We start from the raw sequence: 18,295 nt of genomic DNA on the forward strand, positions 1-18,295 counted from the left end.
ATCCTCACCATACATTTCATAAGAACTGCTGCTGTTGCTGCCCAGGAGGACTCCCCTGCTGTGAGTGCCTGTGGGTCCCGTTCCTGCTTCTGTCCTCCTGGCCTAGGGCGGGACCTGACTGGCCTCATAAGAACTGCTGCTGCCCAGCAAGGACTTGTGTATTTTGGGCAGTGGCGTAGCGTGGGGGGTGCAGGGGGGGCCGGCCGCACCGGGCGCAACATCTGGGGGTTAGGGCAAATCCACGGGTTAGGGGGCGCAAATCCACGGGTTAGGGGGCGCAAATTACTTGCCTTGCCCTGGGTGCTGACAACCCACGCTACGCCACTGATTTTGGGGGAAGTTATGTCAGGAGTTTTTGCTGTTATTGATATTAATTTTTTGTATCTTTATTTTTATGTGGAAATTGTTCAGTTTGGTTATGAAGTTTTTGATGTGTCTTGTTTATTTTTATGACTACTTTGCTATGTTTATAACTATGTAAATCTTTTCGTATTTTAAGCCACCTTGAGCACTGTTTTAACTGTGGTGGTGATGATGATGATAAAGCATGTTCACAGCTTCCCCCAAGGAATCCTGGGAATTTCACCCTATTAAAGGTACTGGGAACTGCAGCTCTGCGAAGGCTAAACTATAGTTTGGGGGAAGCCAAGTGTTTTAAATGTAAGATGTGGATTTGACCTGTATTTCTGCAAGTTGATCAATAAAATTGACATGCATATAAACATAAAAAGACGTTGGCTCATTCTTCATGTGAAATTTCTCGCTCTGTTTTCTCTCTTTTTTTAAAAAAAATATATGTGAAAAATCACAATGGGTGGAGTGCATTTAGAATGGCATAAGCATCAGTTATACGCAGCTACCATTGTGATAAGCAACATTTCCCAAAAATACATTGAGAGCCAGTGTGGTGTAGTGGTTAAGAGTGGTAGTCTCATAATCTGGTGAACCAGGTTCGCGTCTCTGCTCCTCCACATGCAGCTGCTGGGTGACCTTGGGCTAGTCACACTTCTTCGAAGTCTCTCAGCCTCACTCACCTCACAGAGTGTTTGTTGTGGGGGAGGAAGGGAAAGCAGAATGTTAGCTGCTTTGAGACTCCTTAGGGTAGTGATAAAGCGGGATATCAAATCCAAACTCTTCTTCTTCTACATATATATGTAAGAAGGGTGTGAACCACCATCTTGGGCAGAAGTGGGATATGGTCTTCCTTCCTTCTCTGGCCATTACTTGCAATAGGAAGCCAGTCCACTCCTTCCATCACCCTCCCTACAGCTGCCCCTCTCTGGTTCTGGCCCACAAGCTGTTCATTCTGAGTGACGTACAAGCAGCAGCAGGTATAAACATCCAAGGACCAACTAGGAAAGTGAATGGATGGAAGCAAGATTCACTGAGCCCTATACTGATCCCTTCCATGAACGTAGCATTGTATATTGAATGTGCACCAACTTTCTACTATTTATATCCTGTTGGAAGCCATCAGTCTCTGGAGACAATGGGGGTGAAGATATCCAGCGTTCAGTAGTCCTCCCATCCTACCTTTCGAGGCTAAGAAGGAAGGGAATTCTCAGAAACAAATGATTCATGGATCAAAGGCCCCATCCATAGCTTGTGCTATCTCGTGTTGATGTGCACAAAAGGAAACAGGTGCAGATTTTAGGCTCTGCGTGGTGATCAAGGCGTACGAGGGTGCTAAGGAAAACAAGGGTTCATTTCTTTAGTGGCTGACTTAGCACTGCGTTCAGAAAAAAGTGAAATGGCCTAACCGAAAGAGCAGGGAACTAATCAGATCAAATGAGTGCTAAGTCTGCAGCGGAATGCTTCACAAAACTGGAGGAATGTGGCGCTAATGTGCTAGCTTGTGTTACAAGCAAAGCAATGGCCTGCTCAGACCGCAGAGGGTGTTGCAGCCTAGTGCAAATAATTCCTTTGCCACAAAGATGGGGAGGATTTATTAGCGGGCTGACTTATAATTGAAATCTTACCCTTTTTAGGGATTATTTCTCACTGAGCTGAAGGAGAAGCATTGTGCCAAAACAAAATATTTGTTTTTCTTGCTGTTTTGCTAAATGGACATTGAAATGAAGGTTCAGGGAGAAAGGTTTCAGACAGATGTCTCTTAAAGCACCAGTGTAAAATACACAGACACACACAGGTCATGGTGGAAACCATGAAATGCTCCCACACACACACCATAGGTTTGTAAGCTTACTTTAAACATTTATGTTTGCCAGATCCTTCAGAGTTGCTACTTAAATACCCCTAGCAGCATGCTATTAATTCATTCTCTCATTCATTAATTGCATTTATATCCCACCTGTCCTCCAAGGGACTCAAGGTGGTGTATATAGTCGTCTCTCTCCCCCCCGCCCATTTTATCCTCACAACACCCCTGTGTGTTAAGATAGGCTGTGAAGCTGTGACTGGCCCAAGCTCACTCAGTGGGGATTAAAACCCTGGTATCCCAGGTCCTAGGGACGCGGGTGGCGCTGTGGGTTAAACCACAGAGCCTAGGACTTGCCAATCAGAAGGTCGGCGGTTCGAATCCCCGCGACGAGGTGAGCTCCTGCCAACCTAGCAGTTCAAAAGCACATCAAACTGCAAGTAGATAGAACGGTACTGCTCCGGTGGGAAGGTAAACGGTGTTTCTGTGCGCTGCTCTGGTTCGCCAGAAGCGGCTTAGTCATGCTGGCCACATGACCCGGAAGCTGTACGCTGGCTCCCTTGGCCAGTAAAGCGAGATGAGCACCGCAACCCCAGAGTCGGTCACGACTGGACCTAATGGTCAGGGGTCCCTTTACCTTTACTTTATCCCAGGTCCTAATAAAAAACTTTAACCACTACACTACCCTGACTCTCGTAGAGCAGTGGTTTCCCAAAGTGTGCTAGTTCCAGGTTGTGGAGCTCCATCGCATGAAGTTTATTTATTTAAAGGAGGGTTTGTTGCACTAGGGCAACAGAGTGCTTTAATCCACTTTAATTTCACAGTATTTCTGGCATGCCTTTGAATCCCTGTTGCAAAAATACATCTAGAGGTGACCTCTATGCACTTTGAAAAGCATGTTCTTAGGGGCTTGCTATTCAAAGTGCAGGAGGAGAAGGCAAAAATCTTCTCCACTAAAACAAAAATCACACTTGGGCATGCTTAAAAGTTGATATTTGGATTGTGGCCAATATGTCTGCTTTCCACCTTAGGAGGCTAAGTGCCATCTTTTCGGTTATGCTCTGTGAGAAATAACTTGGAATGGCAATATCCTATCAGTCCTTCTTAAGTAGTAATATTACACTGGGGAAACTGGAGTTGGAAAAAGTACTTTGAAAGTGCTTTAATTTGCAAATTCCCTGTGGCCTGTAGCGCATGAACCCTTGGCACAAATGTGTTCTTTTTCAAGTACAGTTTACAGCAGAGGACGAGAAATTGCATCACACTTTTCTCATCTCTTCTCAGATTTCCGTAGGATCGCTGATTGCAACACTCCAGGCTATTGTGTTGCTCTGGGTGGCTGAGTGAAAATGATCATTTACAGAAACAAAAGCTATTCCAGAGTTGAACCATGAACTGGTTTACTTTTAATCACAAACCCTGAGGTACCAGTGGGCTCCAGCTGAGGGATAGGACCACGGGGTTCAGGCCTTTTATTCTCTGCTACAAAAAAATGAGTAGACTAAGAGGTTTGTTTTTTAAAAAATATATAAAAAAGGGCTGTATAATCCTGGGTGTTTGGTCAGCACTGATGATTGGACACACACAGATAAACATCATCTGGAGGGCACCATGTTGGTGATTACTGCCTTATGTTAGTAGATCTCCACCAATGCAAGGCCCCTTGTGCTAGCAGACAGACAAGTGTTGGATGGAACTCATAGTTTAAACAGATAATAGGGGTAGATAAACAACCTTGTCAAGAGCATTCGACAGCAAGGGGGTCACCACCGAGAAGAAGGTAATATATTCAGAGAAGGTCCTCAAAGCATTCTATATGGAAATGCAGGCAACTCCCCATTTACATGGGGGTTGAGTCCCAAGGCAAGTTCCAAGTGAAATCGTGTACATTTGAAACACTATTGGAAAAATCTGCAAACACCTTCTAAACCTCTGGAAAGCCTTGGAAAACTCTTTAAAAATACCAGCAGCACTGTGTTATGTATTGAGTTGAATAGGATCCAAAAGGCAGCAGTCTGATCGGTCCTAGAACAATAGGATTCAGAATGCAGCAGTCTGATTGGTCCTAGAACAATAGGGTCCAGAATAAAGCAGTCTGATTGGTCCACAGGAGCCACCCAATCCAGCTCCAGGTGGAAGTGAATCTGCAACCATATTGGCCTACAGGTGAATCCCGGAATTAGCCAATCACATGGGGCCCATTGTGTAAATAATGTATATAAAGCAGACATTCTGGGGGAACTTCCATTCCTCCTCACCACTATGAGCTGAATAAAGAGCATGAAATCCACTCTCGACTTCGAGTATATTTCAACTTACCAGACATCAAACTCCGCCAGAATCGCTCCTTTCAAACTCCCAATTCTCCACAGGCCTCAATGGTCAGTGCAAGGGCTCCTGGGATTGTATTTGCAAAGGTTCATGGGATTTCTGTTTTCATGACTCCCCCCCCCCCTTATATTTTTAAAGTCACTTCCTGGTTCAGCATGATGTGTGTGTGCCTGGCTGCGCGTCAGTTGGATGTGTGTACATTGGGTGTTGCCCGTACTGGGGGCACTGTGCTGTTCTTAGAGTTTACTCAGAGATTTCCCAGTCATTTTGCTACCTGAGCCCTTTTCACACTTCCCCCCACAAAACGCTCTGCATACTGAACAAGGTGGAGACAAAATAAGAGACAATATGGCAAAGGTGGACTTCCAGATGTTGGTGGACTTCCAGATGTTGATGGACTTCCATCTCCCATCATTTTTAGCCAGCACAGCTAATGATCTGGTTTCAGCAGAATGTGGAGAGCACAGGTGCAGCACCATGAAAGCACGATACATATGCAACCTTGAGGCTAAAGCTGATGATGGTTTATTTTAGTATCTTGTGGTAAGGAAGAACGTTAAGCGTTGAGGTGAAGGCCCGTATGTCCATAACAGAAGGGAGATTCAGCAGAGGGGAGGAGGGGAGGAATGTTAGTTCAGCTGTTTTGCCAAAGAAAGTCCCCTGAACGCTGTAGGTGCGTGAGAAATCCGTGTTTCCTTCCTGTTTGCCATAGCCAACCACCTGTGAATTCAAAGGCCAAGCAGTTACCAAAGCAGCAAACACCTGGGGTCTAAAAGTTCAGAGTCTGGTCTCCTGCAAGCATAATCCCGACATCATGTTAATTATGTCATTTCTGACAGGTTTCCTATCAACCGATGATACGTGAACTAACTGTAGGCACGCTTTTGCATATGACAAACTTGGCACAAACATCTGGGTTACTGCAAAATGTTTTCCTGCTGTACAAATTCAGTAAGCAGACAGCAAGCTTGCAGGGGAGATGGTGGCATAGGTTTGTTTTGGCAAGCAGCGTTGCACATTATCTTATACCTCAGGTTACATACGCTTCAGGTTCCAGACGCTTCAGGTTACAGACTCCGCTAACCCAGAAATAGTACCTCGGGTTAAGAACTTTGCTTCAGGATGAGAACAGAAATTGTGCTCCGGCAGCACAGCAGCAGCAGGAGGCCCCATTAGCTAAAGTGGTGCTTCAGGTTAAGAACAGTTTCAGGTTAAGAACGGACCTCCGGAGCGAATTACTTAACCCAAGGTACCACTGTAAACAGAAAGTTGCTGCTTGGGTAATATTGGGTGCTTGAAGTCAATTTGGAGATGAATGTATCGGATTTCACTTCAGATGGCAAGCAGCACAGTGCAAAATCCCTAAAACAAACTCCACCTGCAAACTTTATCTAGTACAGTCATACCTCGGGTTAAAGACGCTTCGGCTTAAATCTTTTCAGGTTGTGTCCCGTGGTGACCTGGAAGTACCGGAAAGGGTTACTTCCGGGTTTCACCGCTTGTGCATGTGCAGACGCTCAAAATGACATCACGCGCATGCGCAGAAGCAGCAAATCACGACCCACGCACGCGCAGATGCAGGTTGCATTCTGCTCATGTTGTGAACGGGGCTCCGGAATGGATCCTGTTTGCAACCAGAGGTACCACTGTAATGTAGAACCCTAATAGTCAAAATTGTGCCCTCCAGGTGTGGCTCATCTACATGTCCAGTTGTCCCTCTACGCTGGCCACACGGGCTGGAGCTAATCATAGAACTGTAGAGTTGGAAGGGACCCTGAGAATCATCTAGTCCAACCCTCTGCAACACAGGAATATGCAGCTGTCCCATACAGGGATTGAACCTGCAACCTTGGCACTATCAGCTCTACCAACTGAGCTATCTCAGTGCTTTTTAATGGGAGGTGAAGTCTGGCAACATCTAGAGGGAACCACTTGGCAAACCTTGAAATAGCATGTTAAATGTAGGAACTTTAATATTTGAGATTGACTTCTAATACACTGCAGACCTTACTGAGAGAAAAATGAAGATCTCATCACTTTTGTTTGGATTTAAGCCAATTAAACCCCCATGAAACAAACAAACAGCTGAGAAGATAACAAACCTGTAAAAGTAAGGAGCATTTCCTTAATGAGTTCAGATGACTGTGGTTTTTAAGAAAGCCAAAGGTCATGAAATGGAAGAAACATTGATCAAATCTCAAAAATAACCAAATCAGTGTTGTACAGCTCTGACTGCAAACATAAGGATTTTGAGTAGGTAGTATGGAATATTTGTTGATTTTTATTTGTGTGTGTGAGCGTGGCGTATGCGTCATAGCTCAGAGACAGGATACCTGCTTTCCATGCAGAAGAATCTTTGGCATCTCCAGGCAGGGCTGGGAGAGGCTCCTGTTTAAAATCCTAAAGGGCTGCTGCCAGCCAGTGTCAACAATGCTGAGCTAGATGGATCAAGGGTCTGACTTGGCATAAGGGATTTTCTTATGTCCCAGAGTGGTGAATTTTAGTGTGGTGTGTGTCTGTGTTGATGAGTTGCAATTTCTTTTCTTTTAAATATCCAAAGCAGAACCTACAGTACTAATCTCCCCATGCTTCCACAGGCAGGGAGACATGCGTCCTCCCCACAAGGGAAATGTGCAAGTTCTTCTTCTTCTGATATTACAAAACAAAGCATAAAGAACACGAAGCGTAAGTGTGAAATTGTGCAAGAGAACAGGAAGTACATCTCATAATGATGCTTCCAGGTCGCCATGCCAGAGGCTGAAAGCTACAAAGGGGCAAGATTCCATAAGTCTAGAATTACAGGTTCTGCCGTTAAGTGGTTAGCAGATGTTTCATTCTTAGTGTAACAGAAGAATGTGTGAGAGAAGGATTGACAGCAGGGGAGAGTGATGGAATGGTGGATGGTGACTGAGTGACAGGCGGACCAAGACTTTGCCTGACAATGTCAGTTAGGGAGCTAGATAGTTGGACAAAGTTGAAGGAAGAGTGGGAAGAAGATGGAGAGTTATCAGAGACAATGAAGATGCAGGTAAAAAGATGGGGAGTTAGGACAGGTGATAAAGAGGGATGTCAGTTATCATAACTGCTATTTGTTAGTTCTTTACCAAACATGTTGCTCTTGCTGTTTTTTCCCACAAATACACATTTTCAATTCATGAATGTGTCCTAGATCTGGAGGATTTTAGATTAGACAGGGGAAGCTGATGTGGTACTTGGCTGATGGTTAAGGATGATGGAAGTTGTAGTCTAGCAACATCTGCAAGGCACCTGTTGGCTATCCTGGGTTAGGGCATTGTCCCCTGTGCTGGCTTTGAATGACACAGACAAGTAAATAAAAGGAGACCCTTCCTACTGCTCTCTGTAAACCAGTAGCACACAATAAGGTATTGAGGGAAGCCTGGACTCAAGGGCCAAGGTCTAATAAGGGACTAGAATGCCACTGCTACTATCCATCTATAGGCAAAAGCAAGAGAGGGACAATGGATGTTGCTCTTACCATTTTATAGTAAGCTACATTCCAGCCATGCAAAAGCCAGGGGTTTCTATAAGCACTCAAATACACAAATGACTCTCCAACTAGGTAAGGCCACATTCTAGGTATTCCAAAGCATTCAAAGAAGACATGTAACAGGTTTGAGTGAGAAATGAGGCCTGTGGGGGGAGGACTTCAAGGGGCAGACAGAGAAGTGTTTGACCTCCCCCCCCCCCGGACTTCAGTTCCCCATCCCTGAGCTAAATATATACATATTAAGCATCCATTGATACTCCCATATGTTACATATCTGAGAGAGAGCACAAATACTCTGATTTCAGGTATACTCACGTGGGTGCTCAGCACTCGTTTGTTCTTGCCCCTGAATCCTAGGAACCAGTCAAGCAAATGGGATTTTCTAAAGCTCTTCAGGGCTACAATCTATAAGCCACAAAGAAAGAGAGCTTCTTAGGACAGATACACACTTCTTTGTGTCCTCCATCTAGCAAGTAAGAGGCATTATCAGACACATACCAGACAGGCAAAAACTCTCAAGAAGGGTGCAAAGTAGGACTGTGGCCAAGGAGGAGGCTTAGCTTGGCTGGGAAGGGCAAGACAGAGAGACCCAGAGGACCACATTTTGGCCCCTGGAACTGAGGTTACCCACCCCTGATATAGACCTAAAACAAAATGCAGATATTGCCCTAGGAGGAGTGTTTGGTGTATGAGCATTATAAATGAGCACCATTACATAAATCCCTCCATAGTTTCTTCTCCCTTTCCCCAAAGCAGAGATAAACCTTGAACCATCTTATATGGGATAGTTTATCTTGCAGTCCTATGCCCACTGACTTAGAACGACTGCCAATTGAAAGGCTTGATCTGGATGTATTAAGAAAAATATAAGGGATATGCTACACATCAGTTCAGCTGTTTACAGGGATTCTTATTTTGGAATCCGCCCAGTGCAACTGTTCTAACAGCCCCGCACACTCGTCACAGTGTATAAACTCACATTAGCAAGCTTAGCAGAACAGTCACCCCAGCTTGGGGCAGATTGGAGGCAAGCTAGATGTTGATTCCTACAAGTGAGAGAAAATCTGACACCAATTTAAGAAATTTTCTCCTGTAGCCACATTTTGGGATCTTGAAGATCTCAAGGCAGAGCTGCCTCACATATGACAAACAGAGAGAACATTCAAGTGGTAAACGAGCTGTTCATTTTCACTTGTGAAGAGCTGTACGTTAATTTTTTTGCTTTGTTTTGCAAGAACATAATTCAATTAGGAAACCTAGATCTCAGGTCTCTCCTTTTGGCCTTGTCAGCACCATGTAGGCAATCACACACAGTCAGCCCAGTCCCACGAAGGCAATAAACCACCCCCCCTCCATTTTATGAACCAGGAGCAAAGCCACTTAACGATCACAACAAACAATTAACAAGAGACGAAGACGGGTAGCGTTTTACTATTTACTACCTCTCGGGCAAGTCTGTCAAACACGTACTGCTGAGTAAGCACTTCGTTCCAGTTCCTGTCCACCTCTTCCCCAAGATGGGCATCGTCAGTTTGCTTAAGCTTTATGAGAGCTGAGACCTGTAAAACATGCGGCTCCTGTAGGAATGTCTCTGCTTTTGACAAAGTTCTGCTTCCAAAAACTGTACGACACAAAGCAAAACTTGCACGTTGCCATGAATGTTTGTTTCTCGTTCCAAGGCGTGCACTCCTTTTTATGCTCTGATCCAATGAACAGGCAAGCAAAATCTGTGCCTCCATGCAGCAATGGATAGGCACAGAGCAACAGCAAAATTATGGTGTGGCAGCAATCTATTTGACCTTTATAGCTGAGCTTGTCCATTCTTCCGCTTGTCTCAGTGCTTTCCCCCAGGAAAACCTACACTTTAGCACTGAATTAGAGCAAACCAGGTGTGACGTTAACATATGAGAGTGCTGGAGGTGAAATAGTTAAACAGGTTACCCAATCAGGACCTGGGGGTGGAGTCAGAGGGACTATAAAACCAGCTCTGGGAGGGGCAAAGGGAGGAGTTCGTTGGGAGTTGGTTGGTGTGGGAGTGAATTGGGATAGAGTTTGTGGGTAGGTTGAGTTAGTGTAGTGAAATAAGCTGAGTCAGGAACAGTTAGGGGTAGGAAGACAAGTAAATATCTGAGAGGTGGTTTAGTGAGTGAGAGCAGGTAGTGGAAGTTATAGGTCTGGATAGGCACCCCACATTTGTAATTGATGGATACCGTTTATGAAACCACACGCTTGTTGAACTGCAACAAATAAACAGAAGTTTATGTTCCAGTTTAACCCTGACTGGACTCAGTATTGTACCAGGTAGGGCCTGGGTGGTGGGAGTGAGAAATAAAGTGGTGGCACAGGGATCAATAGATGGTGAAACATCCGGGGACCCTGTGTGATCGCCACACCAGGTATCCAGCAGATTGATGTTTGCGCCAATTCAGTGGTAAAGAGCAGGCTTTCCAAGGGAAAGTGGTGGGGAAATGGAAAACAGCTCGGACCCAGGAATAGAAAGCACAGGACAAGCAGACAACCTCTTGGATCCATAATTCAAAGCAAGGGACAAGTGTAGTGTATATGATCCTTTGTTGGTTGCTGGCATCCATCTGTCTTGAGAGACAATGGAGTATGCCTCCGAGGGTGAAGTCAAACTGCTATGTTAGCAGCACCGAAGTGACCCCCCTAGAGTGCAAGCCTGGGCAATGTGTGTTTAGAGGTCCTGGGCTGCCCAGACGACAATCTCCCACCTTGGCCTCACTTATGTGGTCAAAGGAAATCAGAGCAATACGTTTGGCACCAGCTTGGCTGCAGGAGTTGCCGGAAGGAGGTGTACAAGGTGCCATCCAACTGTCTTAGGGACTCCACTCCAGATTTTCGTAGGGTTTACTCCTTTGCCTTATCTTCTCTTGAAGATGTCCCACAAGATGTCCAAGATAAATGCTCAGGTGCCTAAACCAGTCTGGATGCAATGCACAACGTAAAACAAGCCACAAGTCTTACCTGAGCAGAGAACTCATCTTCAGTTAATTTCCGGAGTTTTTCTTCAAAGTGCACAAAGAACTCTTCTATTTTTTTATCAACAAATTCAGTGCTAAAAGTTATCAAGGGCATCAAGAAGAAGTTTAGTTGTTATTGACCTAACCCCTTATGTCCCACATGGCCTCATAGATTTGCATAACTGGCACTTTTACACGTGCCACATGATATATGTACATTCTGCAACAAATCGAGGGCATGGCAGGTGCCACTCTTGGGAACTCCCTTCCCATTGATAGCAGGCAATTAACTGTCTTCACTGTATGTTTTCCATGCCCACTAGTAACATTTTCTTTTCCGTAAGTGCATAATTTTTGCATGCCATATTAACATGTAGTTTTTTAGTCGGTAACATTGTTTTTATATTAATGGCTTTTAAAAAAATGTAATGTGTCTTTATTTAATTAAGTTATTTATATACCACTCAATAACTGAAGTTTCTGTATGGTCCTTTGTTTTAGGAAGCGGTGCATGCATTTTGTTAGAGGAAATAAAATTTCACATAGGAATTCACAAAGATTGAATTCCGCAGCAAGCATCCCAAAAAGGAAGCAAAGGGACCAACAAGAAACCAGAGTGTCCTGAAGCTTTTGGTATATCATGCACCTGCTAAGCCTGGGGAGACTGAATCTGACAGGCCTCAAATGAAAAATAATAGTAGCACTTATGTGGAATGTATTGCATTCAACAAAGGTAATCTTTTACAGCTGGTTAATTAAGATAACAGTTTCTCTCAAGCAAACAATAGGGAACTCATTTGTTGCTTGAAGATTCATCTCAAATGCACTGCCCGAATATAAACATCCTCAGGTTCTTTATATTACCAGCAATGAACATATTTTCACAGGCAAGAGCTTCATAAAAAAAAAGAAAGCAACAGTGATGGCTGGTGATCTTGGTTCAGCTAATTGATTAATTATGACAACTACTCAATTGAGACTTTAAAATCTAAGAATCATATTTACAGAACATAGAAGAAACAGGTGTTTTAAATTCTGGGGGTGACAGCTGTACACATTTGGAAACTGAAACTTGGTTTTTAACACGCTGCAATAAGACCAGGACAGGCAATCAAGCAGGGGGGTTGTGGAATCCAGGATTTCGTTTTTCTAGCTTTTTTGCTCGAAAAACACTGGGTCCTTTAGGTTAGATTCAGACTTTGCCTTTCAAGATCCTTCTATGCCATGGAAGGCTGCTGTCACTGGAGGTAGGGGAGGCAACATTTGCTTATTAATTCAACACCATTAAGTCTGAGCTCTTCTACATTTGTTTCAAAGCAACATATGAAATAAAGGATTTTATGAACTATATAGTCTTATAAAGTCTACCTTTATTAGCTCCCAATCCGGCTAAAGTCCGATGTGCTATTAAGGCAATTGGACTTACGTTAACCACAATGGCTGCGTTGGACCAATAACACCTGAACTTAATAAGCCAAGACACATATGAGTCCGATGTCTCCTCATGCAGCCATTTCACTGTTCCCATCACCTATCTGAACAAACAAGCCAGGATGTTTTCATTCTATCAGTCTTGAAAAATGATTTGTGTGTCTGTTTGTTTTCTATAGGTTGGGCAACCTCTCGCGATATCGCCACCAAGCTTGTCACAAGGACTCCTGAAGTGGTGTTTGTTGTTGATGTTTGGGTGCTCACCACCAGTTTGAATCAAGATGGCAGACCCAAATGTCACTTTGTTGTGACATTGTCCATTTCTTTGGCATAGGCACAGCCAGCCGAATCTTGAGATATCCTGGCCAAACTCATTGTTCCTTTAGTTTTTAGTGTGATTAATTGTACCTGCCTCCAGGCCACAGACAATTCATGTAGAAAAGCTTATACAAGGAAACACATAATGTAAACATAAGCAAATGCATCTTGCAAAAGACACTAAGATTCTCAAGCGCTTTGGAAGAGAGCAGTAGAAACATTATTAATGGGGAATTATGGGACATACAATGCACCTTGGCTGCAGTTTATATTCTAAACATGTCATAGCTGTTTTGGGAAAGTGCAGGCCTATGCAGAGCCCTAGAATGTTCAGAGCCCTAGGATGGAAACAAGAATATTAAATTTAACTACTCTTGAAAAAATATTAATAGGCGACTTACTTATATTTGGTTGCCTGTGTTGTTACGGTAACAGAGAAACCCAGGATCCCAGATGTATTTCTTGTGGAAGGGTAGACATGGTAGCTTAAATCAAAGGAAAAGAATAACATTCCACAAGCACAAGTCATTTTATTCTGATCATTAACAAGTACTAACTAGTATATGGGAGCTATCCATCAAAACCGGTTCTCCCACATGCTCAATTAAAGTGCATGGAAGCAATACTTGGTAGATGGTTCAGATTGCATCATTAGAATTAGTGCTTTAAACCAGTGATTTCATTACTGCCTTTCAATGTGCCAGCTGCCTAAATGGAAGGCTCATTTCAAGATTTGTTCTAACTACGTGAGTTGTACTTTTTCCGGGCTAATTCTGTACGCCTTACCATAACAGTTGTGACATTTGTGACTACAGCATGGCACCATGTACTAAACTGTTTTGGGGATCTTGCGTTTGCATTGTGTCTGCACCAAAACTGAAATTGCTGAACAGCTGGAGAGGCAGGACTTCAAAGGTTTTGGTCCCTGGTTCTTGGTAATGGGATCATGAGAAATTTCGCATGCTGACAAAACCTAGAACGGGCTGGAGTTGGCCCCTGAAGCATCTTTATTTAACTTCCTCCTGCCACTACTATTTCTTTAATACCAGATTTGAATTAGATGTAATAAAGGGTTAGCTCTCAGAGTCATCCATTGGAAGATGATATCCAGCATTACTCATATTTAGAGTAACTTTATTCCATAAATTTCAGTGGGTTTACTCTGATAATGACTAGGACATTACTCACAGAGCTCTTGGATGCAATATCATCCAAGTCTTCTTGTACTGTTGCCTAATGTGCATTTTGGAAAGGGCCACTGCTGATTTTCTTATTTGGGGCTTCTTTTTTTGCAAGCTCATTTACACTTCATTAGTGACTTTACAAGCACACATGGTGTATATCTGTAAAACCTTTATTGCTGGAATAATAGAATGATAGGGTCATCTCTAACTCCCTGGGGCTGGACTACAACTCCCATTATCCCTGGGGCTGATGGAAGCTAGGGTCCAACAATATGTGCTGGATACCACATTAACCATCCCTGGGTTAGGGGATACCAGCTGTATTATAGAGCTGAACATCTCTGAGTTTTGAATTTTTGACTGTCTCCCTTCCCTATGACATGTCTGGACTGGTGAATGAGGGGGCCTCCAAGAATACAGAATTTGGTGACCCCTGACTTAAACACATTCCATATTTCTATCTATTATTAAATAGCAGGAAGAACTCAGAGAAATCAAGTACTCTGAAATTCTTGTATATGAAGCGATATTTTCTGCAAAGCCTTTCTTCAGATGGCAAACTCACCCCAGGGTATTCTTTGTTCGCAAGAAGTCAAAGCATGGCTCCTCCATATGCATCTAAAACAGAACATGATATTTGCAGGGATATTCTCTTTGACCCCAGAAACAAATATTCAAAATACAAGAAACAATAAACCTCAACACGTGTGACTCTTCCCACCCCCTTTTAAAAAGTTACCAGGTATTGAAAACTTACCTTGGCTGACACTCATCATTTGAGAGTATAATAGGGTGCATTTAAAAAGAAATGATTCCATCATCAAGGAGTTCACACAATATTTTATGCCACGCCTCCTCTTTGGCAGCCATATGATGCTGCAGCCCAGTGAAGTACAATAAAGGAAAAGGGAAGGGAGGGAAGACTTCAACTGGGGAGCTGTTGTACCCTGGATCCCATCAGGGCTTGGATTATTGTGGCAAACATCTACATGGTATTATGTAGGATGGTGTCCAAACCACAAAAGATGGTGAACAAACCACTTCACTGAGAACAAACTCTTAATACACATTAAACATGAGAAAAGTGAAAAGTAAAGGTAAAGGTAAAGGGACCCCTGACCATTAGGTCCAGTCATGAACGACTCTGGGGTTGCGGCGCTCATCTCGCTTTATTGGCCGAGGGAGCCGGCGTACAGCTTCCGGATCATGTGGCCAGCATGACTAATCTGCTTCTGGCGAACCAGAGCAGTGCACGGAAATGCCGTTTACCTTTCCGCAGGAGCGGTACCTATTTATCTACTTGCACTTTGACGTGCTTTCTAACTGCTAGGTTGGCAGGAGCAGGGACCGAGCAACGGGAGCTCACCCTGTCGCGGGATTCGAACCACCGACCTTCTGATCGGCACGTCCTAGGCTCTGTGGTTTAAACCACAGTGCCACACCAGTATTATTATTATTATTATTATTATTATTATTATTATTATTATTAATATTTTGCAACTGACTCCAGATCTAGTCTCTAGAGTTTGTGAACTTAGTGTAAAACCTGGACTGGAGATGATCCAGACTCTGGAGAACTAGAACACATAAAATGCAACTAGGTTCTTTACATTACATCCCTCTTTTCTTGCCACTAAACGAAAACTCCCATTGCCATGTTGCTAATTCAACAGACCTACTGAACAAACTGCACGTTACATTAGCTTGTTCCTGAACCTTGGACATTGTGTTTACATAATCAGCAACTGGACAGCATTCTGGGGAAGAAGAAAATGGGCATTCCAATGTGCAGTGGGCAAGGTCCGTCAGTGACTAATATGAATGATACACCTGTTTGTGTTGCATTTATATTTCACACTATTCAAATGATACACCAAAAGCCTGCGGATACACATTAAGAAAAGCTTACCACAAGCAGTTCTGTGAGGGAGTAGTCTTTTAAATTCTTTGCACCAGTCTTAAGCAAGAGAGAGAGAGAGAGAGAGAGAGACAGAGAGATAGAGATAGAGACAGAGAATAAAACAGTCATTAACGGGTCTTTGATTTCTCTATGAACCTGAGAGCTCCATTCAAGTCTCTGAGTTGCCACAGTGAAAACTTAATAGTGAAGAATATCAGTAGTTTTCTAACTTCTTGTCTTTAGGGAGCCTTACCATACATACCCCCGTTTTTGCTAAGGAAGTCCTGTCACATAAAGTTGCCAGTCAACCTAGCTGAACTTGACTTTTGTCCCACACAAACTGTGTGGTTTTGAATGCATTCTGGGGGACAGCTGCTCATGGCTGACAATCTATTTTTCATAGAAGCTTCTTTGTCATGACATTCTCCTCAATGAAAAATTCCTGTCAAGTATCTGGGCCTCTTTTCCTAGAAACCCACGTTTCCTAGAAACAGAGCTTGACAGTTACTTTCTTGGAACATTCTCCATGGATTTTCTATGGCATGAATGCCTGTTAGGACACAATTTGGTGTGGGGTGAGAATTTGAAGGAGCAGAGGTGCCTGGCAGTGCCAGCCCCACTTCTTGAAATTATTTGTGGGGCAACTAGTCATCCCCACCTTATATTGATTTGAAAGGAATAGGGTTGAAATTTAATGGATAAACCATCTCCTTTAATTTTCTTGCCTTTTTAAGTTAAGGCAAGAGAATGTGGGTTAAATAGCAATTGTCTAGGTCAGAGGATGGGGGTTAATCCTTGAGGGCTAATCAGTGGGTGGGGGTCAGGGCTGCATCCTGGTAGTGGGTGAGACCAGAGTAAAAATGGATGGGGTACCCCATTCCCTTTCTGCTACCCTTTTTTCTTTTTCTGCCACCCCCTCTCTCACCTTTTCTTACCCCATTCTCCTTGTATTCCCACATCCCTGAAATTAGTATGGTGGTCATATGCTGCTACCCCCGCCCCAAAGTCTAGCTAGGCACTGCTATGTTTTAGAATAGCAAATAGTGGGGCTGGACTTCAGAACCTCACAGCTCAGGCAGGGCCCCAAATGAGATATGCAAATGATGGGGGCAGTATTTAAATGCAACAGAAACCTAATGCAAATGAGGAGAAAATGGAATCAATTATGAAAGTGAATATCGATCCTATTTGCTGGACTGGTTTCCATTCTGGACATAGGAGAAATAAGCAAACACCAGCAATTTCTGATCCTTTTCCTAGTCAGGATTCCCCACCATCCCTAATGAATACAAAACCCAATATAAAGGCAGCAATCCTTTAACAGTTTCTGGGGAGTAAGTCCCATGGAACTCAGTGGAGCTTACTTCTCAGTAGTAGCACTCAGGATGCACTGTAATAGGTCCGAGTCTACAATACCTGATAGTAGACCGTCACATCAGAGTTTGGATCGCCTGCATGAAGGGATTTCACTTTACACAGAATGTGAGTGTTTGGCAGTTCTATCACCCGGAACTGAATAGGGCATGGGTGTATGAGAGGAACAAACTGTAATTTTCTGAAAAGAGAGAGGGGCAAAATGAAAGAGGAGCCACCGTTTCTCATCTTCATAATACGAACCTATTTGTGAAGGAAGCAATCATTACAGATACGTTCATATTCCCACTTGTACTTTCTACCTATACGATGCACACCAGGTGTACCCTGAAGTGGTAGACTGCTCCCACAAATATCCAGTGTTTGCCTCCTGACCTTTATCTCCTCACAGTTACTTGAACTTCAGCAAACTTGCACCAAATATAAAATACCAATACTCTGGTAACAGCTAGGCTTGACTACTACATAGATGTTTGGAGACCAGCACTGTTGAGACACAACCCTGATGGGATGGCAATAAGAGTGCCCCTGTTCAAGTATTGTTTGTTTGTTTGTGGAGTACAACTTACGTGTGTTGAAATGTCTGAGGCTACTTCTTAGTAAGAGGAACGTATGATGCATGTGTATTGGCAGATGTGTGAGAGTGGACTAGGATGACCAATATTAAATGAGTAGCAAGTATTGTATGATTTGAGGACAAATGACTCAAGCATGACTGTGAAAGTTCTGCTCCCCCACTTTTTTAAAAAATTAATCACAACTTCCTGTGCGATCCAAACCTGACAAACTGTGGTTAATATCACTGTGGTTTTTTGAAAAAAGCCCAATTTCATTTTGTACTTTAAGAAGTTGGTTTGTTTGAACAAATTATATTTAAGAGTAATCATTGCTTACATTTGAGATGTAACAATTAGATGTAGTTAATCTAAAACAGGAGAGGGACCCTCCAATTTTCTTCTCATGGCTGCACTGAAGAAGGAGAAGCCTGAGAGCCTGAAGTTCACTGCAGCTCATCTTTGTAATGCTAAAATGTGGTTTATTGTTACATCCAAACCATGACAATGTATTTCATTCTTTAAAAAATTTAGGAGGAAATTCAAGGATGGATGT

The 18,295-nt window shown here is 43.3% G+C and overlaps 1 protein-coding gene across 2 annotated transcripts in view; it reads right to left on the minus strand.

The window, feature by feature from the left end:
* Positions 1 to 4,991: 4,991 nt before the first annotated feature.
* Positions 4,992 to 18,295, minus strand: part of LOC310766061 (nardilysin-like) — a 41,248-nt gene continuing 27,944 nt past the window's right edge. The window contains exons 24-31 of one of the 2 annotated variants that reach the window (XR_014549938.1): positions 17,228 to 17,366; positions 15,821 to 15,868; positions 14,477 to 14,529; positions 13,129 to 13,212; positions 10,983 to 11,073; positions 9,468 to 9,556; positions 8,313 to 8,402; positions 4,992 to 5,209 (exon numbers count right to left, since the gene is read on the minus strand). Coding sequence is in view for 1 of the 2 variants with exons in the window: in XM_083621929.1 (XP_083478055.1) it covers positions 5,015 to 5,209; positions 8,313 to 8,402; positions 9,440 to 9,556; positions 10,983 to 11,073; positions 13,129 to 13,212; positions 14,477 to 14,529; positions 15,821 to 15,868; positions 17,228 to 17,366 (817 nt within the window). In the remaining variant the exon portion in view is untranslated. Of the gene's footprint in view, positions 5,210 to 8,312; positions 8,403 to 9,439; positions 9,557 to 10,982; positions 11,074 to 13,128; positions 13,213 to 14,476; positions 14,530 to 15,820; positions 15,869 to 17,227; positions 17,367 to 18,295 lie in introns of both variants that reach the window. The other variant, XM_083621929.1, reaches the window with a different exon arrangement.

This window comes from Podarcis filfolensis (genome assembly GCF_964270895.1).
Source record: "Podarcis filfolensis genome assembly, chromosome: 7".
In the NCBI taxonomy this organism is placed as follows: domain Eukaryota; kingdom Metazoa; phylum Chordata; class Lepidosauria; order Squamata; family Lacertidae; genus Podarcis; species Podarcis filfolensis.